The sequence below is a fragment of the Lissotriton vulgaris genome, chromosome 9 (assembly GCF_964263255.1).
Source record: "Lissotriton vulgaris chromosome 9, aLisVul1.2, whole genome shotgun sequence".
Classification (NCBI taxonomy): Eukaryota; Metazoa; Chordata; class Amphibia; order Caudata; family Salamandridae; genus Lissotriton; species Lissotriton vulgaris.
The window spans coordinates 1,103,539,408-1,103,564,554 of record NC_141697.1 but is presented as its reverse complement, the minus strand read 5'-3'; the positions used below and the strand labels follow the sequence as shown (position 1 = coordinate 1,103,564,554).

Below are 25,147 nucleotides of genomic sequence, written 5' to 3'. Positions count from 1 at the left end.
TAACCTTTTGTTCGCCATGTTGTGCTATGACAGAAATATGTATAAAAGGAGCGATCCACAGTTGCAATTTGAAGCAGTCTCCTAGAACCTACACGTGTTGTACTTCTTGTGACTTCTGTGCTCCCTGCAGTAAATAAACCTCGATCTTTGATGCCGAAGGAAGTGTCCCGTGTCTCTGTAATTTGTACGCCGGAACAGGTAACCCATGAAGGTTTCAGGTGTTGTCCCCTGGCACCGTTGGGCCTTAGAATAGCCCAGTCCTTCAGTTGGCGCCCAACGTGAGGCGACATCAGCGGTACCGGTCCAAAGCCCGACGATCGTGAGGAACTTCGTGTGAAATCTCCGAGGGAAGGTGCACCCCGCTTCATCGATCCTGTTGTCGAAATAAGTGGTCCGAAGACTTTTCCCGCGAAGATTCCCGCCTCCTGACGGCTGCGACGGACTGATGCCCTGACTGTCGACCTGTTTTGGCGCCTGGCGTAGTCCTTTGTACAGCGAGACGATTGACGGGCCTTCCTGCTGACGCCATTGCTCTATCAGTTAAGTATTTGTGAGTCGCTCCCAGAGTTCTTGGTTGTTGTTGAAACTTGGTTGTTTGCATGGTTCCATTGCATTTGTGGTTCTTAGTTGTTGGTTCTTAGTTGTTGGGTTTTATTTGACGATTGCAATTGCCAAAAACCGAGGGTTTTGCATTTTTGCGACGATATCGTAATTTGAGAACCCTTGAAGTTTGTGAAACTCGGTTAGTGTGCACAATGCCTGGCCGTAGTACTTTGTTTAGTTGCTTTAAATGTTACGGTGCGGATTCCCGATTGGAGGACTCATGTCCGATACCTCCAGTTGGAACTCCGATTTATGAGCTCTATAGTCGCCACAGAGTGGGTCCTATCGTGTATAATGATTATTGGATCCGCTATACCAAAGATGACGGTGTTCTTAGTTGGCCACCTCATGGTAGTTTCGAAAGTGCGATTTTGGATAATCTCGAAGCTAAACTGTTCAAAAAGAAATCTAGGCCGGCCATGTTTGATTCCTTTCGGCTATGGCGAAAAGAGGCCAGGCAGAAAGAAATTAAACAGCTTAAGAAAAATAAGAGAGAAGGTATTATTACGGTGATGAGAAATGCAGAGCAGTTCCAGCGAGACAAAGAAGAGAAGGAAAAAGACGTTTTTGCTAGACTGCAACATATGGCGGTGGATAAGTGTTATCCCATTTTACCGTCTAGTACTGATAAGAAGGGAGAGGAAGCGGTAGAGGACCCTAGCGGTAGAGAACCATAAAAGCGTTGCGTCCCCACGACGCCCAGCGTTGGTTTACCGACCAGCTAAAACTCGACAAACTGGCCCTCCGCCAAGCCGAACGCCGCTGGCGCCATAAGTATGACCCCTTACTTAAGACAGAATTCACGACTTTACTCAATAAATATAAATCTTCCATATTAGAGGCAAAACCATCCTACTTCTCCTGCAAAATCTTGGAGTCGGCCTCCAAAGCCAAAGACATCTTTTCGATCGTCAATGAGCTTTCCCTTCCCGACCGCATCACCCTCCCCCCCATGCCCACCCAGGCCTTGTGTGACGAGCTCAATGCTTTCTTCCAGGACAAAATCTCCACAATTAAAAACAATATCTCTCCACCCTCCCCCTCCCAATCATTCTCCCTCCCCTCTGAAAACTTCCAGCAATTCTATACTTTTCCTCCCATTTCCATCACTGAATTTCACAGTCTCCTTCACAAAGTCAGTTCCGGGTCTCCCAAGGACTGCTGCCCCCCACATATTCCTAAAGATATCTTTCTGACCTGCCCTGATCCTGCCTTGGCTCTTCTCAATACCTCGTTAGCCACAGGAGTTGTCCCAGATTCCTTCAAGCAGGCCGTGGTGTTACCCATTCTGAAAAAAACCAACGCAGACCCACTAGTGTTGAGCAACTACAGACCCATCTCCCTTCTCCCTTTCTTGGGAAAGATCTTAGAGACCTATGTAACTAGGTGTCTGAGCACTTTCATGGAGACTTCTTCTTTCTTGGACCCCCAACAGGCTGGTTTCCGCCCCCTCCATTCCACAGAGATGGTGATTGCGGCAGTCATGGACACTCTTAGAACAGGAGCTGATAACAACACTCCTCAAGCCCTTGTGCTGTTGGATCTGTCGGCGGCTTTTGACACGGTCGATCACACCATACTGATCGACCGTGTCAAAAACGCCGGCATCCAGGGCGTTGCCCTTGACTGGGTTCGATCCTTTCTGCAAGGCCGCTCCCAGGCAGTCCACCTCTCCACTTTTTCTGCTCCTTTTTCCCCCCTCTCCTGTGGTGTCCCTCAGGGTTCGGCTCTATCCCCTCTTCTTTTTAATTTATACATGCAACCACTCATGGTTTCTCTTCGTCACTCCCCTGCCACTATATATAATTATGCAGACGATCTGCAATTGATTTTTCCTTTGGACACCTCACCTTCTTCCCGCACTAATTTCCAAACCACAATGTTATACATCTCCGACTGGATGGCCCACAGCCAGCTCAAGTTGAATCCGTCTAAGATGGAACTTGTTCTGGTGGGTGGCCCTACCAACCCTTGGGATGATAATTATTGGCCCCCCTCTCTTGGCATCCCCCCTCGCCCAGTCAGCTCTGTGAAAAGCCTTGGAGTGGTCATCTCTGAGGATCTATCCATGAAATCGCAGATCTCGGCTATTACATCATCCTGCTTCTTTCAGCTGCGCAGGATCCGCAAGATCTGCCGATTTCTTACCAGAGAGGCACTCATATTAGTCATACTGGCTTTGGTCATCTCCAGGGTTGACTTCGCAAACATCCTATATGTGGGGATTCCTGCCTATCAGCTCCAAAGACTCCAGCTAATTCAGAACCAGGCCGCTCGCTTGATGTTCCATCAACCCAAACACCAGCATGTCTCCCCCCTTTTGAGGAGCCTTCACTGGCTCCCAGTGGCCAAACGGTGTTCCTTCAAACTCGCAAAAAACACGGCGGACTGCGCTTCTCTTTTCTAGGTCCTTCCTTTTGGAACTCTCTCCCTTTCTCCTTCCGTCACTGCCCCTCTTATGAGTTGTTCCTGAAAACATTAAAAACTTATCTTTTCAAAGCGGCCTATGAGTAAAACCTCCTGCCCTGGTCCGATATGTCTGTTATGAGCGCCAAGAAACCGTTTCGGTGTACGTGCGCGGTATAAGCTTTTTAACATAACATAACATAACATTTGTTGTCCTACCTGCTGAAGTCACCCCCTCCATACGCACAGGATACTACAGCTCCTGTAGTTCCTCCTGTTCCTCAACCTGTTGTTCCGGCAGCTGCTGGTCAGCCTGTCGCTGGTCCCGTTCTCCCGAATCCCCTTGTTCCTCAAGTCGTCCCTGTTCCTTTACCTGCCCTTCTTCCTACTGCTCCACTGCCTATACCTTCTCAGTCTGCTGTTCCCGCTACTTCTGCTCTTTTGGCTACTACTACTGCTCCTACTGCTCCTGTGTTTAGTCCCCATGTTGTTGCCCCTGCACTTCTCTCCTCTTCTCCGTCTGTCCGTAGTCGTATACCTAATGCCATTGCTAACCTTTACTCTCCTTTTGGGCCTATCCTTGGGTCCGATGTTTCCGATGTTCCCCAACGACGAAGTCAGATTCCTGGTGGTAGGGAGAGTGATACGTTAATTAAAATGGCGCGAAATTGGATTAGGTATCCCGTTAAAAACACCCCGCGCATATTTTTTGAGACGTTCTCTCAATTTAATGAACCCACACAGAGATTTGTGTTTGAGGAAATGTGTAAATGTTTACGAGAAGGGATGGATAATGATGAGGTAGATAATGTGCCGCCCGAAGTGACTGGACTTCAGCATCAGTTTTCGAGTGGTATGATTGTGGGTAGTAATGTTCGACGTGCTGTAGAACATCTTCTATCTTTTCGGCCTACTGTAATACCTCGAGCATTGTTTAAAGATGAAACTGAGGAGTGGATGGCAACACCGGGTCAGTATCCCATGCGAGAAGTTCCCCCAGTGTGGATGCCAGGTGATGCACAGGCTAATCCTATTATTCTGCCACACTTCCAGAGGGTTTGGATACATCTCCCATGGAAGCGATCAGAAGTCTTGCAGGTGAAACAAACTTTGCCTGACCCCCGTAAAAATCCTGCAGGTTATTACAAAGAGTTGTCCCAATTAGTGGATGCTACTATCATGAACCTTGCCGATATTGACATGTTGTTCGGCAACGTAGTACCTCAACCAATTTGGGCAAAAATCCGTCAAGAGAATCACATAGCTGAGTTGGGCGTTGATTGGGCAGCCCTTGCGGCGGCCGACGGACGACAAGTTGGTGGGGCTAAGCCTGAACAGCTTATTGAGAATCTGCCCCAGAGGATAATTACACTTATGAAGACACTTATGCCAGCAATGAGAGTTAATTGGGATAAACTGTCTGCATGCAAGCAAAAGAAGGACGAGAGTGTCTCCGATTTCTTTACGAGATTTGAGGAGGCATTCATCGATCACAGTGGTCAGGATATGAGCACTGAGGGAGGTCAGCGATTGTTCGTGGATAAATTTGTATCGAATTTGTTGCCTGAACTTAGCAACAAATTGAAAAATTCTGAAAGTTCGTGGGCAGTTTCTACCTCTGCTCAGATATTAGCTACGGCTCAATATTACGAAAATAGGGAGAAGGAGGAAAATGATCGTGCGGATAAGAAAACTAAGGATCTTAAAACTAAAGTTCTGTTACAGCAAGCGTATCCTCCGCGCTCGAATCAAAATGACTCTCAGCAGCAAAATAGATCGCAATCACAGTCTTCTAGGTCGCAGTCGCGTAATGACTCTTTCACACCGAGATCTATGCTTGGTTATAATCAATGCGCATACTGTAGAGGCGAGGGCCATTTGAAGTTTGATTGTCCGGTTTTGCGCGACCGAAATAATGGTAGTTCGGCTCGAAGAGGCCGTAGTGGTCCTCAACAGGCTTCACGTGGTAGAGGTCGTGGTGTTACTCAGAATCGGAATGAGCGTTCTAATACTTCATCTGATTCTAACAATTGCTTTGACCAGCGTGGTTCATCGTCAGGTAGATCTGCACAGTATCATGTGGATGACTGTTACATCGAGCATGATATTGATGATGGTAATTACTAGGACAGCCACAGACAAAGAGAGGGAGTAGTATCAGTTCCGGTTGATCAGAGAGGGCCTTACATCGCAGTTGCCACATCGGGCGTAGTTGAGCCTTTTCTGTTGGACACTGGTACAGCGAAAAGTTCCATCATGCATTCGAAACTCCCTGGCGTACCTTTGTCTGGCTTAACGAATGTTTCTGTTGGATTCTCTGGCGCCCCCGTTAGCAATCCGGTTTCTAGCCCTTTGCCCCTTACAATTGGGCCTCGTGAGCTGGAAGCTCCTTTGATTTTGACTACTGGTTGTGGTGAGAATCTTTTGGGCCTGGATTTGTTGAAACGGTTATATGCGACCCTGTACTGTTCTCCTGCGGGAGTGGGGCTTACATTGGGTCAGAGAGTGATCTCTCCTATGTACTTGTCAACTGATAAGCTCCCACCGGAATTGAGTTCTCTTCCTGAGTCTTTGTGGGCAACAGGTCCCAATGATGTGGGCCTGCTGGACATCTCACCTTATGTTGTCCAGTTGAAATCGAATGTGCGATTGCCACGTATTCCCCAGTATCGTATCTCTCTCGATGGTGAACGAGCACTATTAGCAATCATCTATGACTTGATCAAGAAGGATGTTATTGAGGAAACACGGGGAAACGTGTGTAATAGTCCTGTGTTACCTATTCTGAAACGGACTGATCCATCCAAGCCTCCTGTTTACCGTTTTGTTATTGATTTACGGGAGGTGAACAAAATTGTGATTCCACAATTTCCTGTGGTGCCTGACATTACGGCTTTACTGACTCTGATTCCAGCCTCTGCCTCTTGGTTCTCAGTGATCGATCTGAAGAATGCTTTCTTTAGCATTCCAATTGCTGAGGAAAGCAGAGATCTATTCGGCTTCTCATTAGGTGGTCGCAGCTTTAGGTTTAAACGCGCTCCTCAGGGCTACTGTGAGAGTCCATCGATATACAGCCAAGCCTTGAAAAGTCAACTTGATGCGTTTGTGTTACCGGCTGGTGTGGCCTTGATCCAATACGTTGAGGACTTGCTTGTGACTGCTGACACTAAAGAGATCTGCAAAACTGCTACGGTATCGCTGTTACAGCATCTCTGTGATTTACATCACAAGGTGTCACCTTCTAAACTGCAATATTGTTGTCAAGAAGTAACCTATCTAGGTCACTTATTGTCAAAGGAGGGAAGAAGGTTGACCCCAGAGAGAGTTGCAGCGATTGCTCGAATGACTGTGCCAACAACTCAGAGAGATGTGCGTGCCTTTCTAGGTATCACGTCATACTGCAGGCAATGGATTCCAAATTTTTCATTGTTAGCGAAGCCATTGGTAGCCCTCACGTGCAAGGATATTTCGACTCCTTTGCCATGGACTGAAGAGTGTCTGAAAAGTTTTTCTGAATTGCGTGATGCGTTGTGTTCGGCCCCTGTGTTAGGTACTCCTGACTACAGTAAGCCGTTTACACTATACGTTCACGAGAGAGAGGGTTGTGCGTTGAGTGTCTTGACGCAACTATTTGGTGGTAAGCAGCGTCCATGTGCATATTTTTCCTCGACCTTTGACCCAGTAGCTAGAGCATTGCCGAGTTGTCTAAGAGCGACAGCGGCGGCTGCGGTGTCCATTCGACAATCTGCAGGATTGGTCATGGATAATATGCTTACGGTGATGGTTCCGCATACAGTTGACACTCTCTTGAATCGTACAAAAACGCAACACTTGACGAGCGCAAGGTTGTCCGGTTACGAGTTGACGCTCTTGGCAAGTCATTTTCAAATAAAGCGCTGTAATGTACTAAACCCGGCGACATTGTTGCCAACTAATATGGAATCAGATGATGTACCACCACATGATTGCTATTTGCGAACTGAGGAAGAAACGAAGGGTCGTGTTGACCTAAAGAACACTCCATTGGTAGATCCCGATGGTACCTTGTACGTTGATGGTTCGTGTTTTAAGTTGCCGAATGGTGATGTGACGACCGCGTATGCTGTGGTGACGTTGAGTACGGTTGTGGAAACTGCGAGATTGAGTCAGAATTCTGCGCAGGCGGTGGAGCTGATTGCGTTGACGAGAGCGTGTGTTTTGTCTAAGGGAAAGCGAGTGAATGTGTTTACCGATATCCAATATGCATTTGGCGTTGCACATAGCTTTGGTCGATTGTGGAGAGAAAGAGGATTTATGACATCGCATGGCACGAAGATCCAACACGGACAGCTCGTGAACGATCTTTTAGACGCCCTTACATTGCCAAAGCAGGAGGCAATTATTAAATGCAGCGCGCACCGAAAAGTTACGGATGATGTTGGTCGTGGTAACGCGTTTGCGGATGAGATTGCTAGAGAGACAGCCAAGAACCTTGCAACCCGAATGTACGTTACGAGTTCAGTAAGGTGGCCTGCAGAGACTGGTATGTGCGAGGACACTATTGAGAGCGTGAAAGCGATTCAGAATGAGGCCACCAAAACTGAGAAGACTAAGTGGAAAGAGAGCACGGGGAAGTTAGATGCGCACGGATGTTGGATTGATTTGTCGGAAAGTCAGAAGTGGATGTTGCCGGATGCATATGTGCTAGCCGTTGTGACTATGGCGCACGGTTTGTCACATATTAGAGCGAAAGGTATATGCAAGTTGCTGTCCCCTGTATGGAAGAATGATGGTATCACTAAGTGTGCTGAGAGAGTGGTTAAGAATTGTATGGTATGTATGATGTATAATCCCGGCAAAGGCACCCCCACTCCACCTGGCCATTTTGCTCCTCCTACCTGTCCCTTTGAGGTTATCCAACTGGACTTCATCCATATGGAGCGATGTAATAACCTGAAGTACGTGTTAGTTGTGGTTTGCGCGTTCTCCAGATGGATCGAGGCCTATCCTCTCAAAGACAATACTGCCCTGTCCACAGTGAAAGTCCTACTGAAGGAATACTTTCCTCGGTATGGAATGCCACGGATTGTATGGTCAGATAACGGAAGTGAGTTTGTGGGGAGTGTGATGCAGAGTGTGTGTAAGGGCCTTGGAATTCAACAAAAATTCCACAGTGCCAATCATCCCCAGTCAGCAGGTTTAGTTGAAGGGTACAATGGTACTCTGAAACTGAAACTTGCTAAGATCCAAGCTACGACTGGTTTGTCATGGCCTGATGCCTTGCCTCTGGCTCTCTTGTCGACCAGGGCGACTGTACACTCTCGAGTAGGGCTTAGCCCATATGAGATTGTGTTCGGCCGTCCTGCAAATGTTTGGGGAGTGCCTAGGCCGAAGGCCTTTGATAGTCTCGAATACCCGATGTTAATTGATTATCTTCATGATCTGACTGCTAAACTGAGGTTAATTCATCAACAGGTCTTTGAAGCACTACCGGCACAGACAGAGGGTCCTGGACATCGGCTCCAACCGGGTGACTGGGTAGTCACCCGTAATTATGGCAGGAAACGCAATTTGGAGCCGAGGTTCGTGGGCCCGTTTCAAGTCCTCCTTGCCACAAGAACTGCAGTTCGTCTGGAAGGCCGGAAAAACTGGGTGCACGCCACCCACACCAAGGAGGTGCCTATTCCTTTACCAGCAGATTCGTGGGTGAGGACAGGAATCGCCGCAACGGAAACAGAAACCCCAGTAAAGTTTGTGCAGTTCAGTGATGCTCAGCCTGTAGGAGATATGTCATTGCAGTCAGATACATTTGTTGAACCTTTGGCATTGGAGAACTCGAGACTTGAACTATCATCTGATTGACGGAACTCTGTTCCGCAACCTGAACAATTATCCGAAGAGCAGACTCGTCCTGGAAGAAGCAGATATTTTCTTCGTTCTAACAACAAAGACTAATAAAACACTTTTTGCCTTTTTTCCCCTTTATGAGCTCATATTACTCCTACTGTCATTTTGAACATTATGAACAAATTGCATCCTTTCTTAATTTTTGAGTTTTTTTCCACGTATGTATGTTTTTTCCACAGCTCGGAGATTTCGTATTAAACTTGAATGCTTGATTATTTAAAAAAACCTTACATCCGGGTTGACCGTAGTGCCGTGCGGGTACTTCCTTCTGTTTAGCAGGTTCCTGACACTAGGTTGGTACTTTTGTCGATTCCTGGGAACTCTTGGGAATTGATAATCGCTACTCAGAACGAAGTGCGTCAAGAACGTTGCGGACGGTTTTTAGAGGATGGAATTCTCAAAGTTGTCGGATGTGGAGAAAACTCTAGCTCAAAGATCGATACTACATAGGGTTGTACGAACAAAATGCTTTCTGTTTCAGGTGTTCCTGCTGTTTTTGACTGTTTCTATGTTATTGGTGGGTGGAGTGTATTTCGGAATACAATCGTTATTACCTTCTGCTTTACCTACTTCTTCCTCTGAACCAAAATCTACTTCCACTGTTTCCCCACATTCCTTTCATCCTCTGCCCCAACACGAACAGGTTAGACGTGGGGAATTCATGAATAACTCCTTTGTTCAGCTTCTTCATCAACATCAGATGGTGATGAATACTACCAATTGTTGGGTGTGTGGGTTAATGCCACATACCATGGATAGGGGAATTCCGTATTTGGTTCTTCCTTATAGTTCCCAGGGGTCAGCTCGAGCATTCCAAACTATGTTTCGTAGCGCACTAGATTCCTACCCCCATCGAGAGCCACGCACTGCAGATCATGGTCCCGGCCCGTACCACAAGCCTTTGGCAAGGGCGATTGCTGACTTAGATAGAGATATTTTTGACGCATCGCTCATCCCAGAGGAAGAGGTGCGAGCATACAAGGATCTGAGTGAGGCTGAGTATAGCATGTCAGTGGGTGATCGACAGCTTAAAAGCTCGTCTCCGATCTGGATCGTACCCCATCTCGGTAATTTCTGCCTGAAAGGTCTTGGCCGAAGCCCGCGAGCTCAGCTTGGGAGGAGTGCTTGTACTGAAACGTATGTTTTACCAACGTCCTCTTCCCCTGTTCTTCTGACTGCCAAAGGTACATACTTTGTATGTTATGACCGCGCATATACATGGTTGCCCCGTGATTTCTCGGGCACCTGTTATATTGCGAATTTGTTGCCACCAACCTTCACAGTTGCCTCGGACTATCACAAGACTAGAGTTGTGAGAGGCGTTATTAGCGAAGAAGACACTGCCGGTCAAGAAGCAGGAGACTTCTTTAAGGGTTTCTTGCCGTTTTGGGGACCTATGATCAATAGTAGGAACCTGAGACAGTTGACTCGAGTAGTGGAATCGACTGCTAATATAACTGCAAGTGCTCTTGGTAATCTGACAGCAGAGCTTCAGGCGGATAGGCTTATGACGTTGCAAAACCGTATGGTTTTAGACGTTGTTCTTGCAGATAGAGGTGGTGTATGTAAGGTGATAACGCTCCAACTGTCTATCAAGCCATCTCGAAGTTGCACAAGATCTCCGAGTCCATACACGTGGACGTAGGTGATTGGATGCTACTAAGATGGTTTTGGGGCCTGATGTCGACATGGGGTTGGAAGATTCTGATGATCATTGGGGTTGTTGTAGCATTTCTGTTCACGTGTTGTCTTTGTGTGCAGTGTGGTCCTGCCTTATGTGGCCTGTGTGCTACAACGTGTATAAGACGGCCATCTGTTACCAAGGAAGCATTGATGGATAGAATGATGTTGCAGCAACATCTGAATGATCTGATGAATATCGAGATCGATTCTGATTTTGACTAGTGCTTGCCTACATGAGGGCAAAAGGAGCGTCTGAGGTTCCGTGACAATTATAGTGGTACTTTCGACTTGTTCGAATATGGACGAGTTTGGTATCTATGAACCGCAAATGACGAGTTTAGTGGGTGTATGCGTTTTCGCTATGCTGGCCTGAACCGTTCGTCTTATTCGTGGGTTTCTTCATCTGAACCCACGGGTTCCATTTTAGATACGGCAGCCATTTTGTTTCTTGCCCTCAAGTAGCCAGCGAACGGACACTGTCCGCTTCGTGACCCTGGGATTCCCAAGCTTTTGCGGAAGACACGTGTTCCTTAGAGGGTGTCTTTATGACGAGGGGGATGACACTGCAAAGGCAGATGGCCCCGCTCGAGGCTCATCTTGCCGTGCCGGTCTATTGTTTCAGCCGTGCATTCATTAGGCACGTCCCTTTTGATCCTGCAATCGTGTTTCCGATATCGCCATCTACACTCTTTTCAATCTGTTGTCTGTCTTCCTTGCACCTGTTTCTGTCTCTTCCTTAAACTTGTTTATAGCCGGAATGGAATGTACTTAATGATGAGATACGTACTTTTACAGTTGGGAACCGGCGATGCTACTGTAATTATGTTCCGGGACCCTGAATACATGAAAGCGACCCTTTTGAAGTTTACTGTGGGAACTGAGTTGTAACCTTTTGTTCGCCATGTTGTGCTATGACAGAAATATGTATAAAAGGAGCGATCCACAGTTGCAATTTGAAGCAGTCTCCTAGAACCTACACGTGTTGTACTTCTTGTGACTTCTGTGTTCCCTGCAGTAAATAAACCTCGATCTTTGACGCCGAAGGAAGTGTCCCGTGCCTCTGTAATTTGTACGCCGGAACAGGTAACCCACGAAGGTTTCAGGTGTTGTCCCTTGGCACCGCTGGGCCTTAGAACAGCCCAGTCCTTCACCTGCCTGGGACCTCAGGGTCAGGGAAGGCCAAGGAGAGGAAGAGTAGGAAGAAGCGGTTCAGTCTGCGGGAATACAGGATCCTGATAACGGAGGTGGTAGAACACCATCAACAGCTGCTCGTCACCTCCACTGTGTCAAAGGCAACCAAAAATGGACTATGGCAGGCCATCATGGACAAGGTGAATGCAGTGGGAGTGCCGAACATGACAATAGAAGAGGTCAAGAGGCGCTGGAATTATGTCAAGCCAAAACCAAGCTGAAACTCACCAACAACCAGAAGGCAGCAATGCAGACTGGAGGTGGGAGTCCAGCGCCACAGGAGGAGCTGAACAATATGGAGGAAATGATGTCCACAGTCATCTGTGGGGAGACGGTGGTAGGAGTTGGGGGACCGGACACTGCTCAACATGACCGGACACAATTACACCAGGGTGAGTAACGACCAGGGATTGTACAATTGAGCTGAGCACATCTGCGAACAAACCATGCCCTAGCCCCCAACTCCCACCAAGAGACCAATGTACCCAAGTATGCAACATTTCAGCACTGCATAGGTACAGAAGTCAAAGACACATCACATGAAATAGAGAAGGGGCAGCAAAATCAGAGCTGCTGGGGCGACTCCCCCGAAATGCAGCACACCCACACATAACATGCAGAGCACATCAACACTGACAACAATGTGGTACAAACTGCAACACGTCCACAACAGAACACAGGACACAACTGCTGCCGACTGGGTGTAGACACTGGCGAATCACATTAGGCATTGCAGGGAAATGTGAGTTGATAATGTACAAGTGCAAACACACACACGTCATGTTGTCGAAATGTCCACTGTCCTCCATCAAATAGGTAGCACCTCCCAAACAGCCACAATGTACACAGTCATGCAGTCTGTATGAAAACATGTACAATGTGACAAGATACATGCGGACACATTGTTAAACTGCATCTCCCCTTCACATTGCAGAGGGAGAAGCAACACCTCCTGCAGAGCAGCATGAACCTCTCTTCTCTGATGACGAAGAGGACCACCACAGCTTCGACTCCGATACCCTCCAACAGCTCTTGGACAGCCTCCGCAGCCCACCTCCAAGAGCAGGGCAGCCAAGCTGCTACGAAGAGACCCCACCCCCTGCACAGATCACACAGCAGGCAGCACTCACCACCATGGCTGCCTCCCAGGACACCCACAAAGAACACTTGGCCTTCCAATGCCGTGTGTTGGGGTGCCAGGAGAATCTGACTGAACAGGTGCGGGGGGGCTTCGACCTCATGGCAGACAAACTATATGCCATGCGCGGGTGTCTAAGTCCCATCAGGGGCCCCCTCACAGTCCCTAAGGGACACACACAGTGCAGCAGACATCCACCTCCGACCCTTGAGGTGTCACTGCCACACAGTGCAGGAGACAGAACACCACCACCACCCACACGTGAGGCACATGCAACAGCAGTGGATAAAGATACGGATGAACTTGCCTTCATGGTACGAAGGACAGAGTAGCATTCTTCTCCGCCTTATGGCCGGTTTCTACTTGGTCCTGCCCTCTGCATCATCACCCTTCACTGTCCCCCAATGCACTCTGCGACACTCACCTTGGACCTCGACTTGGACTGCCATATGCCATTTGATCGCCAATGACACAGCAATCAGACTGCGGACTAAACTCTTCCTCTTCCTTTGGACTTATCATTCCCTGAAGGACTCTGGCTGGCCCACCATGGGCCAACATCGTTATGTGGGGTTTGCAAGGCCTTGTACTGCTCCAGATGCAACACTCCACTGAATGTGCATTAAACATTCCTAATCACACAGATGTGCCATGTCTATGGTCTTTCAAGTGTGGAAGTATGGATGAATGTAGGCTCAGTGAATTCCTCCTACGTCCATGTGGCTCATGTCATAGAACATGGGTCACAAGGTGACACATTGCCAAATGTGGTTCCTGTTGCGCAGACACAACAGGGTCACAGTTACTTCCTTGTCCAGCCCCGTATGGAACCACGCCCAGAGCACCGGGGTCATTGTTCACACCCTTATGCTGGACTGGCATACGTCAGGCCAGCCCACTCCGTTTACACTCACAGGGAGGACGACAAAGCTACATGTCCCAGGTCTTTCCTGTAGTGATCTGCTGGTCACAGGTCTAGTTGTCAGCATGTATCAAAAGAAGAGGGGACTGAGGGCTTTTTCAAAGAGGTCCAGCGTATTAGCCCGGTCAAAGTTTTAATCAAAAAGAAGTATGCAGTTCCTCAACATGGACGTGTTACACTTATCAAGTGCAGGTCGGTGTGCCAGATGTGTCACAGGCACCCAAGGGGGCTTCAGCACGAATGGGGTAGGTGGACTGTGTGGCTTCCAATGGGAGCAGACATCCTAATATAGAAGTCACAAGTAGTGCTGTAGCAGATAGGGCGTAATCTTGACGTTCATTAGGTTTGCCCCAGCACCTGCGGGTAATATCCAGTGCATCCTTATGGGGGCAGGTATACTCTTCCACGCCACCTTGGTTTAATATATTTGTCTTAGTGGCACATTCTGCATTCCACTTGTAGATAGTAGTCACTTTTCACGGTCCTGAAGAAACGCCGCCAGATCCTTCGGACTAATTGGTGTGAAACATGTCGACCATCTAGGAGTAGAGTGCCTCTTGACTCTTGATAGCATGATAGTCACCTCTCCTCACTAATTTTTAACCAAGAAGGGATCCTCCTAGAATGAAGTTGCTCTAAGGATTCCCTACTTGTTTTAATTTTCACTTCTCAGAACAGCTACACACACACTAGGCCCCTCACACCCATGGCACCCATATGGCAGGAATAAAAGATCTCCGGTAAAGAGCCCCTTTATGTGTGCCCGTCGGGTATTGCAGCGTTGACCCGACGAGGAGCAGGCCCATATGATGAAGCATGGCACCTAGCTTGCTTGGTGTGTGAGGGCCCTAGTTCCGAAAGGAGGATTTTCCCCTTTCCTCTCTCCCCCCCCCCCCCCCCCCATCCCCCCTTGGGTGCCTAGTTGTCAGCATGGCACAGCCACTCCCTCACGGCTGGTGTACACCAACACCACACCCATCTTGCACATGCGTCACAGGACATGTGGCCCTGCCAATAAAAAGGGCCGGGTGCACGTGCTCAACGCCATTTCTACCCTCTATCTGGGTGTATCTGTGTGGTGTTCATGTAGGCATGAGGGCCTAGGAAACAGCAACATCACATTTCCCTGGCCTGGAGGTGACATGATGTCATCCTCACCACGACTTGCAGGGCACAGACTTGGTGGCACTGGATACACTACAGCCGGCACAGGCACAACGGGACGGTGCCTTTCGGTGCACTGAGGTTGGGGCACCTTAAGTGCTGAGGGGGTGTGCAGCCTGCAATGATGCCCTTTCCTGGCGGTCCGGACTGCTAAGGATTTGTGTGCCCTGCTGGACCGCAGTGTAGGCTAGAGCCAGCGGGCAGCGCAGACCTACTGCCAAGTGGCGTCGCCTCCCAGACCACAGAGTTAGTGGCACCTCAAGGGCTGAATGGGTGTGCAGCCTGCGATGATGCTGAGTGCACTGGTATGTCCTCTGCCATGGCGAAATCAAGACCCAGAATCAAATGTGATACCTGGTGGCCTGCTGAGCGGGGCTGCATGATGTAGAGGGCCCCGGGCTTGCACTGGCCAATGGTTGGCCCTGATTGCGACACGCCGGTGGCAAAGGTGAGCAGTGAGTCTTGGGTGCGCAGGTGCAGGCATGCACTGCTGGGCGGCGGGAGGGGCTGGATTGCAGCTGCCTCGGTGCACAGGGGCGGACAGGCGATGACATTGTGTGCAATTGTATGTACTTTGCCATTCATGTATCTGGACTCTGTTTCAGATGACGGATCTGTTTCAGATGTGGGACCTGGTGAACTGCACTACATACCGGAACGTGGTTGGAGACACACAGGTGTCAGCAGTTGAGCATTGAGGCCTGGGTGTGCAGTGTCGGCACTCTATCTCCCTGTCCATCTCTTCTGTTATCTGTGTTTCTCTCCCCCTCTCTTTCCGTCTTTCTCTCTCTCTCCCTCCCTCTCTGTCCTTCTTTCTCTCTCTCTCCCCCTCTCTGTCTGTCTTTCTCTCTCTCTCCCCCTTTCTCTCCCCCTTTCTCTCTCTCTCCCCCTCTCTGTCCGTCTTTCTCTCTCTCTCCCTCTCTGGAGAATGTGTGATGCTCATTTTTGTAAAGACACATGCATGTCGCCAAATGTGATAGTGCGACATCAGGCGGATTATTTGGTACATGTTTCGTGTAGTTGATGTGGCATGTCTTTGTCCGTATGGGTAGCCCGGGGAAGGGGGCTCCTGAGGGTGGTGGCGGTGGGTGTTATGGTCCTGTTGGGACTCCCAGCTGCATGATCGTTGGGTTCTTGGCTTCTGTTGCCCTTCAGGTGTGGCTCTGGGCATGGGCTCCCCTTTCTGGTGCAGGCTGTTGTCCGACATTACACAAGGTCAGAGCAGGTGTTAGTGTCCTGCTGCTAACGCGCCTTATCACCAGTTTTGGGTTCTTGTTGCCAATTTGGCTGGTTGTTGACAATGTTGCGGAGTGGTGTTGTCACGGCTTTTGGCACGGGAATACCTACTCAGCAGCTCATTAGCGATAGTTGCGGGGTCATCTGTGGCGATGTTTTTTGAGGCTGCTACCATAGGTTAACTTGTGATATGGGCTGTTTGCACCAGCTTATGAATAGGGCGATATATTTATCTCCACTTTGGCTGCGATAAAGTGCCGTTAACTCAGCGATGACTTGAGAATTTGCCCCATAGTGCGCCAAAGTTTCGTTAGGGGCATTCCTCATTTTGCAGCAACATTTTAAGAAAGCTCCTTGTTTGACTAAAGCTTTTTTTCCTGGGTAAATTCTAGTCTAACTTGAGAAAGTGATGCCGACCTTGGGAGATGAAAGATTTGTTTATAGGTCTGTATTATGAATTTACCCAGGAGGTTTGGGTCATGGCCTAAAATGATCTCACTTCCATACAATATGATTTAGTCACTGTGATAAGAGGCTAGAGATTGTGACCCCTAAGATTTTGGCTAGAGTTTGGAAGGAAAAGTTTAGATATACTGCTTTTCCTTTAATAGCTTCATTTGGTGAGGCGTAGGATGCCCTCAAATCTAATTTGACACCCAGATATGTGTATGTAGATGTTTTTTTTAAATCAGAGACACTTTAAACAGCCATTTGCCCTGCTTGATAATGCGCCAGTTTAGGGAAATTACTTTTCTCTTCTTAAGTTTGATCTGGAGGAGGTTGTTATTAGAGTACTCAGTGAGCCGATTAATCACACTTTGCAATCCTACTCGTGTGTTATAAATAGGTCATCTACATAAAACATGTTTGACATAGGTGGTACAACAAGGCTCAGGGCATGGGACGTCGCCTCATCAAGAGCCAGTTGAGAGATCTGCCGTGAACAAATTAAGGAGGAGTGGCGCGAGCCCCCCCTAACATCCCCCCCTTGTTTCAGACCAACTGAGGTTCCCACTTCACTGGACAGATGACTCCCATCCCCAACTTTGATCCTGACCCATGTCAACATTGATAGCAGTGATATTGCCTTCAGCAGGTGTTGTGGGATTCCAAGCGCAGTTGTTTTCCCCACAGTTTCTCATGTGGCACGCAGGAAAAGCCCGCCTTAAAGTTCAGGAAACATGTTAACAACGGCGTGTGGACATCACTTGCACTTTCCATTATCAGGGCCACTGCCATTAGATTGGATAGGCCCTTGATTCTTTGTGAATACCATCTGATTCAGGAGCAGTCTTCTGGTGTCTGATTCCCCACTCAGATAGATCATACAGCAACAGGGTTGAAAAGCATTTGAGATTCACATGAAGCAAAACTATCAGCTGGTAGCTGCGTGGGGATGAGGCTGACCCACCCTTGAAGATATTCGAGTCCCACCAGCATTTTGGTAGATTCCCAGAGACCAGGATAGTGAGGAACATCACAGCCATATGTTTCACCTAGATTTGATGTATTTTGTTTTAATAGTTCTCTATGATTGTAATTACTGTCGCTGTAGAGTATTCCAAAGTAGTCAGCAATGGCGTAATTTTCCCTGAAAGGTACAGCTGAGGTTGACTCTGCAGGAATTGGGCTACCTGTACTTCCTGTAAGGAACGTCTTGCGGTACTCCACCCAGGCCTCCTTCCAAATGCCTTTTTCAATCTCATTTATTCGCTTCCTGAGCCTTCTCAGATCATTTTGCTTTGAGGAGCATAGAGGCTTGGCCATAAGGATTCATGCTTGCTTTTCTTAACGGACCATATCCCTCTTTCATACCTTCTGCAGTCAACTCGTCATTTTCTTTAGTAAGCTCGATTATTCGGAGAGCGTCGCAAATGCCAGAGTGTTCTATTAATCCGCGATCTAATAAGACGGTTTCCCCTTGGTGACGGCACATCACATCACAAGCTCCAGCACCAACAACCAACAACCTTCAGCAGCATCAACCTTGAGATCAATGCAGAACATTCAATCTATCTATGGATAAATACATGTGTAGACTTTCAGTGTATTGCTTTTTCTGTGCCCGCCGTTGCTTAGATATAAAGTACGTGCTCCTTTAGATTAGCAAGTATAGACAGGCCACAGGTAAGGACAAGTGTAAATCCTCAGAAAATAATTGAAAACCTGCAAAAATGTTTCTAAATTTCTGTTGAAATAAAAAAAATAAATGCAGAGGTAAAATGTGAGGGAAATCCGTGGAAACTGTGGCCTTAATTTTATGTCAAAATCAGTGAAAGAAACTAAGCCAGACTGCATGCACTGTATTAATATAAGTCAACATTCAGGGCTGCGTCATGATCCTGTTCGCTGCACTGTGATGATGCCGAAAGGGTCTTTGCAATGCCTTGAGACATCAGAACTCAGAAACGCAAGGAAGTAATTGTCTTTGTGTTTCTTAGCAGCACTTGCACTTATTTAGAGATTTTTCGACTCAACGTATGCACTGTGGATGGAAATGCGCAATCCCTTCTGCATTCGCGCAGTGCAAAGAATGGGAGCATGATTTGGCCCCAGATGGTTTACAACTGCCAGTAATTGAGCAATGTAGGATCTGTGCTTCACTCGTTCATGTTTCTTAAGACACCTACTTTGAGCACCTGAATGTCAAGATTTCTGTCACCCTCAATAGTATCTCTTGTCAGCTTGTGTGGTTGGATGTCAGGGCTCGTGCACCCTCACACACCTTGCTTCACACCCCTTTTAGTGACTGTTTCCTGTTGAGTAGACGAGTGTTTGCCACCTTGGCTCTGGTAAGTCCTCTTTCCTTTTGTGATGCTGCCACAGAATTTTGCTTAAAATGCTCAAAATGTGTTGAAATTCTGCAGAAAATCATGAAATCTCTTTTTCACGTAAAATTCTGTCTAGCAGCCATAGGCATTGATTGTTAGCTAGAAATGGACATTATATTTCCCTAAAGGTTGGGGCAACCCTATTGAGGCTTCCCATCTGTCAATGCCCCACAGTTTCTGTTAAGCATCCACATGCATTTCACACATCCGCAGTAACATACTCATATTTTTACTCAACCTACTTGCTTTAAGTCTGGCAAGGATTACAAACACACAGGGGCTTACTTACAAGCCTCTTGCGCCACCAGTGCTTCACTTTTTATGTGGTGCGTCACTTTTATCACATAAAAAGTGATGCACTGGCGGCGCAAGAATCTTGTAAATAAGCCTCACAGTTTCCCTAAATAAACAGGACTGGAGTTAGAATAGTGAGTCATCCTTTCCTCGAATATTCAGATGTATTTTAAGTGCCTCTTGAGATGACAGGCATAGAAGTGCAGTTATTTTCCATTTTGGGAGTCATGGACAGAAGGGTTAACTTCAAAGGTTAGAACATAGATTGCCTTTCTATTAATTATTCTTATCCACAGGTACTCTCTGCCAAAGGCAAGTCTGGGTTTCTTCAGGTCATGCTCTGTGGAGGTACTAGGAGAAACTGGTTTTCACAGACCATACCTCAATACCTTTAAAAGTAGCAGTGTCAAATTATACTGCAAAGTAGGAATAACATCACTAAAGAATTATATGTGCATTGAATAATAACTGCTAATATATAAAGGCTAAAGATCCATATATTGCCCTATATTGTAAGAATACTGCAAGTCACCAAGGTGTTCTATAACCATATATTAGAATGAAACTGAAGGCCAAGTTCCTTTATAAGGTTACGGAACTCCAAGGTGACTTGCGATATCCTTTCCATGTCGCCAGGAGTCCTTTATCCCATATAATACATGCTCATACCATCACCTTTCCCACAAACCACTTAAAACCTTGGTGCATAACTCTATCTTATGAAATAGAGAACATGTTTGCAAACATGAGGAATACAAATTTCCTGGCCTAACAGCTAGAGCGATCAATCTGGAGCTGGGGAACAGTGTTCGAGTCTCGGCAAGGAAGCTCAAAATTCTGTGATTCTGGGAAAATCACTTAATCTCCGCGTGCCTAACAAAAATGAAGTGTCCTTCTGTAACGTAACTAGAGCTCATGTAAAACACTCTGATACCTTTGGGTCTAGTTTGCGCTAAATAAAACTCCACACAAAAAAAGAAAAAAATGTAGCCTCTAATGCAAAACTACTCACATTAAAAACCTGTTAGATATTTGTTGTAAAAAGATATTAGAAACAGTTGAATACAAGTCAGTAAAAAAAGTAGCTTAGAATATGAAGAAACATGCAGGAAGATCCTAACTTTTCTATAAATATCTAAGGAATGCAAAAAATAGTCCTGTTCTTTCTGCTAGTCAATGTAAGATAGAAAAATAGAGCAGAAGAAAAGCACTTTTATTTTTGTTGCTTTAACCAGCTATCCGTGGATTGACCTGTCTTTCATCTCAGCTGCTGGCTCTGGCAGCAGGTATTGTGATGTCGGACCTTATAATAGTCTAGTTCTGTCGAAATTAGAGACAGCCTTTTAATACAGGGATTGCAGAATACTATCTATTATAACATTATAGCCTGCTGCTGAGAGCAATACCAGTCATTAAAGAGATTCTACCTGAGCCGAGCAGTGCTTAAATATGGGCATTGCATAATGCAAGCCTATAACGAGATTAGAACATCCCACCACTGACGTTAGAAGGATTTAAATTAAATGGAGAGAAACAGATCAAGCTCTGGCAAAACCAATTGGTCTCTCTTTGAGTTTACCAATGCAGATCTGAAGGTGGATTTGGCACCTGAAGGAGAAGGCAAGAAAACACGTGCACTCCCATGGAGATCTAATGGCAAACAAAAAAAATAGGGTTCCCTGAATGCAAGCAGTGAAAGAATCAGGTTATCCAATGAAAAGGGTGTGAAAAAAGTTGTGATGCAAGCAAGTCTTAGTTTGCTCCAGTGGTTGCAGGTGGGCCCACCAACACTCATTTTTGAGACAGGAAAACAGTGACAAAGGGAGAAAGCAGGAATGAAAAAGAACCTGCAAGAGTGAGGTAATGGGGCACACGGTATATGGAAGTGGATGAAAAAGACACGAGGTAGAATCAAGACTTGGCAATAGTTGTGTTTGGCAACCCAGACTTTCAGCTCTGCCATCTATGTGCTCTGAAAAAGATTTTGGGCGATGGCACTTATTCTGTAACAAATTAATCCCTGGCGGGGGGGGGGGGGTGGCTAAGGGGGGGGGACTAAAAGAAGGAGCAGATGCAATGCCATTGAATATGTCACAAGCAACGAGACTGACAAGAAAGCCAGCCAATGATAAACAATGGGTTGACCCAAAGCCCAATCTTTGTTATTTTTATTGTATTGGAGACAATTGAAATTGAAATAGCTAAAGCAGTCAGTAAACAAGACCTAAAAACAATCAGGGGAATATTGGAGCAAGAGTTCTGAACTAGTCATAACTGTCACCCTCTGATTCTGCGCTGCCTTCAAATCAATTCTAAACATTCTAATGTTCTAATTTCTGTTAGCTTAATTGTTATAGACCTTTAAATTCAAACAAATCGCAAAAATAGCTCAATCCACTCTAAAGTTGAAAACGCACATTTTTTTCAAAAGAAGTAACCCCGCCAGTATTTTGCATTCTGTTCATCTATTCACCTTCTGAAGTCCGGCGGGTACAGACGTGACGGAAACTCGTCGCGACATACGCCTGGATCTCACTATCACATTGTTCTGTGTTATCCTTTCGGACTCCGCTTCTACAACATTCACGTTGAGTTGGATCGTTGCTTTAAAGAAAGTGAAAAATAACAAAGGTGTGACCATTAAAGAGTTAAAAAAATGCTCTATTACCATAGTTCTATTTCTCTGCAAAGAAAAACATTCAATTCATCATTTTATTTTCACTGTGAGATTTCAGATTCATTGTGTCTTATTGGATTAACGATGGCATAGAGCTCAGTAAAACAGTTCAATATGAAATGTTTGTACCTTCCTCTAGACCATAAGTGTTTCTAAGTCAATGTGAATATGTGTAAATACAAAAAAAACCCTGTCCATTTACATTTAATGACATAGCTAATTTCAATCCAGTTACCATTCTGTGAAACCCTCCACGCTTTAAGTTTTGGGAGTACTTTTGGAGATGGAAAATCCTTCATAATTCTCGGGAGCAGGCCCTGTGTTGATGAAATAAGAGTTTCTCTACTTCCGGCAGGGCAGAGGTGCTTTGTGTCTTGTAACTGCATACATTTATGTTCTCTTTTATTTGATGGGAGCATTTTCCCCAGTGAAGTCTTCATCTTCTTAACAAAATTCTTTTTCTTTCCTTCTTGGATATCGAAAGTTTCAAAGTCATTTTCACTGGATGAGTCGTCTTTGGGATGCAGCACATTTTGGTTGGCTAAATCCTCGGATACAGCTCCGTGCCACCTTGAATACAAAGCAGAGTTATTATTAGCACGCATAAAATGCAATGTAGTAATTATGCAACAGCATACAGACATCTATAGTGGGGAAGGTCCACAGTACAGGGACCCGCAAACACATGACATGCCTTTACCCAAGCGTTACATCCATACACAATTATCATGAAGAAAAGCCAAAAAGAAAACTATGCAATTGTCATTCTTCAAATCAAAACAAAGTTTATTTAGCATTTTGGTAAAAACCTAAAAAAAATATGTATCTATAAAGAAAATTAAAACAGAGAAAGCAAGCAACAGAAAAAATACTATGGCACCAATAATCTAAATAATGGCCTTGGGTGATGAACTCCGCTCCGTTTGAGAGTGTGCAGAGTTTATCGCACTCTGCGATCCGCGGAGCTCGCGAAGTTCGGAAAAACTGCGCTTCGCATAGTGGAGTTTTTTCCTCACTCACTAACGATAAGTTGGAGAGCGATACAAATCCAACGCAAGACTGCTTCCCAGCGAGATTTTTCAACATGGGCGGTCACGGATGGTCTCAACCGCTTATGTTGATACACATTCCGTTCGTGTTCAGGAAGCTGCCACTCTCGTGGAATTCCTACTCGAGTGGCATAAAGAAGCAGCGTCCTCTTGAGCTGCATGTAATGCCATTCGCACTGATTTTACAGCATGGGACAAACACCCAGCACTAAAAATCTGTGCAAATGGGGTGAGGTAACTCACTCTTCCGCTTGCTGAACTCTGCGTAGCTTGGCTGAGTTTTTTTGTCACTTTGTGGTGTTTTGCGAACTTCATCCAGGCCTACTAAATAATGTGACTGCCCTTTGACAGCTCACAATTGGTAGTCCCTCCATGCCAGCTCCCCTGCTGCCTTTGCCTCGCTTGGGCTCCATGGCTGCCCTCTTGCTTAACTGTTACCTCTAAGCCTAATAATGCACTTTGCACTTCTGCTGTTGCTATTCTTATTTGCTGCTCAATAACTGTTGTAAGCCTTAGTTTTGTTTACTAATAGAGTCTTAGGATAGTTTATTTTAAAACTGATCTGCTGTTTGTTGTTGCTATTACCTGTTGTAACTCTTATATTTTGTTCACTTTGTGACCTTAATATAGTTTTTTTTTACACCGCTCTGCTGTTTAATGTAACTCTTATTTTATACTGTTAATGCAGTACTGCTGTATGTCTCTACCTCGCTTGTTTTTAGCAGTCTTGCCACAGTTGTTTCCTTTTGCTTCCTGCCTCTTGCTAGCCCTGTCCAGTGTCTCTCCCAGAATCTAGTTAATGGAGGCCGCAGCACAGCTACGCCGCTGATGTGCCTTCGGGCAAGCTCTTCAGCACCTGTCTGCGCCTGGAGCACGCCCAGCTCCAGGAACACTGGATCTCCCATCTCCTGCAACTACACCACTGCTGAGATCTTAGACTTGGACCCCAGATTTCAGAACAGGAGCTGCTGCCACACCTTTCCATGTTCAAAAGTAGGACCTTTCTCCTGCCGCCACTGTCTCTTCTCCTTTAACTTTCACAATCAATTGGGGGGGGGGGAAAGGAATTCGTGATCCGTTCAATTCCCTGTAATCAAGTATCAACTAATCAAAAAGGAAGGATCACTTGTCCTGCATAACATTGGGTATGCGAGAGCGGTTCTTTTCAATCCCAAAAGAAACCCTCATGCACGTGTTCATTGGTGGTGACGTTGAGCGGTATATCTTTGTTCTCCGCTTTCCCTCACACGTGTCTGCATAATCATGGGGTTTTGTGGTTATACAACCTCCACCCTTTTGTTAAAACAGTAGTGACCAGAAATGGTGCTCGTGAATGGTGAAGTGAGTTAAAAAATCTCTTGATTCCAGATACAATTCCTTATTCTTTCTGGGTTCCAAGGGACAGTAAAAACTACATAGGTGATTGTGAGTTATTATGACTCTATCACACTAGAAATGTGAAAGTAGGTCAACATGTTTCAGCCCTCAGTCGCCAGGAGGTCGGGTGGGCTTTCTTCAGGACCAGGGGGTGAGGTGTGAAAAGGTGAAAGTTACTCCTAAGTATTACTTGGTGTAACGATGTAAAGGAACTGCCTTTGGTTGTGGTTCCTATAAGGTCCAATGGTACCTATGGATAAATATTTACATAAAAAGGGAGATTCTTAGAAACATAACAAAAAAGGGGGGCGGGTTTTTTGGGTTACATCAAACGTTTTTTTTAAAAAGGTTTAACACCAGCACACCCACACAGACAACCACCTCGCCTACCTCGACTATGCCTGAAAAACTCTACTGCCTCCTGCTCAACGTCTGATCACTCTGCAAACACGCCACTGAGATCTGGGACAACATCACCTCCCTCACCCCTGATATTGTCTTCTACACCAAGACTTGGCTCAACCCCACATCTGCGACTGACATCGCTTTGGCTGTTCCCAAATGCTACAAGATATCACACCAGAACTGCATCAAAAAATGCGGAGGTGAAATTGCCATCATCAACAAAAAAATATCCACTGCACCACTGCCTTGGATGAGACCAACAGATTATGGAGCATCTCAACTATC

The 25,147-nt window shown here is 46.3% G+C and overlaps 1 protein-coding gene across 1 annotated transcript in view; it reads right to left on the bottom strand.

Moving 5' to 3' along the window:
* The window catches only part of C9H3orf49 (chromosome 9 C3orf49 homolog), a 72,516-nt gene that overhangs the window by 18,788 nt on the left and 28,581 nt on the right, over positions 1-25,147 (bottom strand). The window contains exons 2-3 of the mRNA XM_086936851.1: positions 22,267-22,601; positions 21,828-21,958 (exon numbers count right to left, since the gene is read on the bottom strand). Of these exons, the coding sequence (XP_086792977.1) occupies positions 21,828-21,958; positions 22,267-22,601 (466 nt within the window). The remainder of the gene's footprint in view (positions 1-21,827; positions 21,959-22,266; positions 22,602-25,147) is intronic.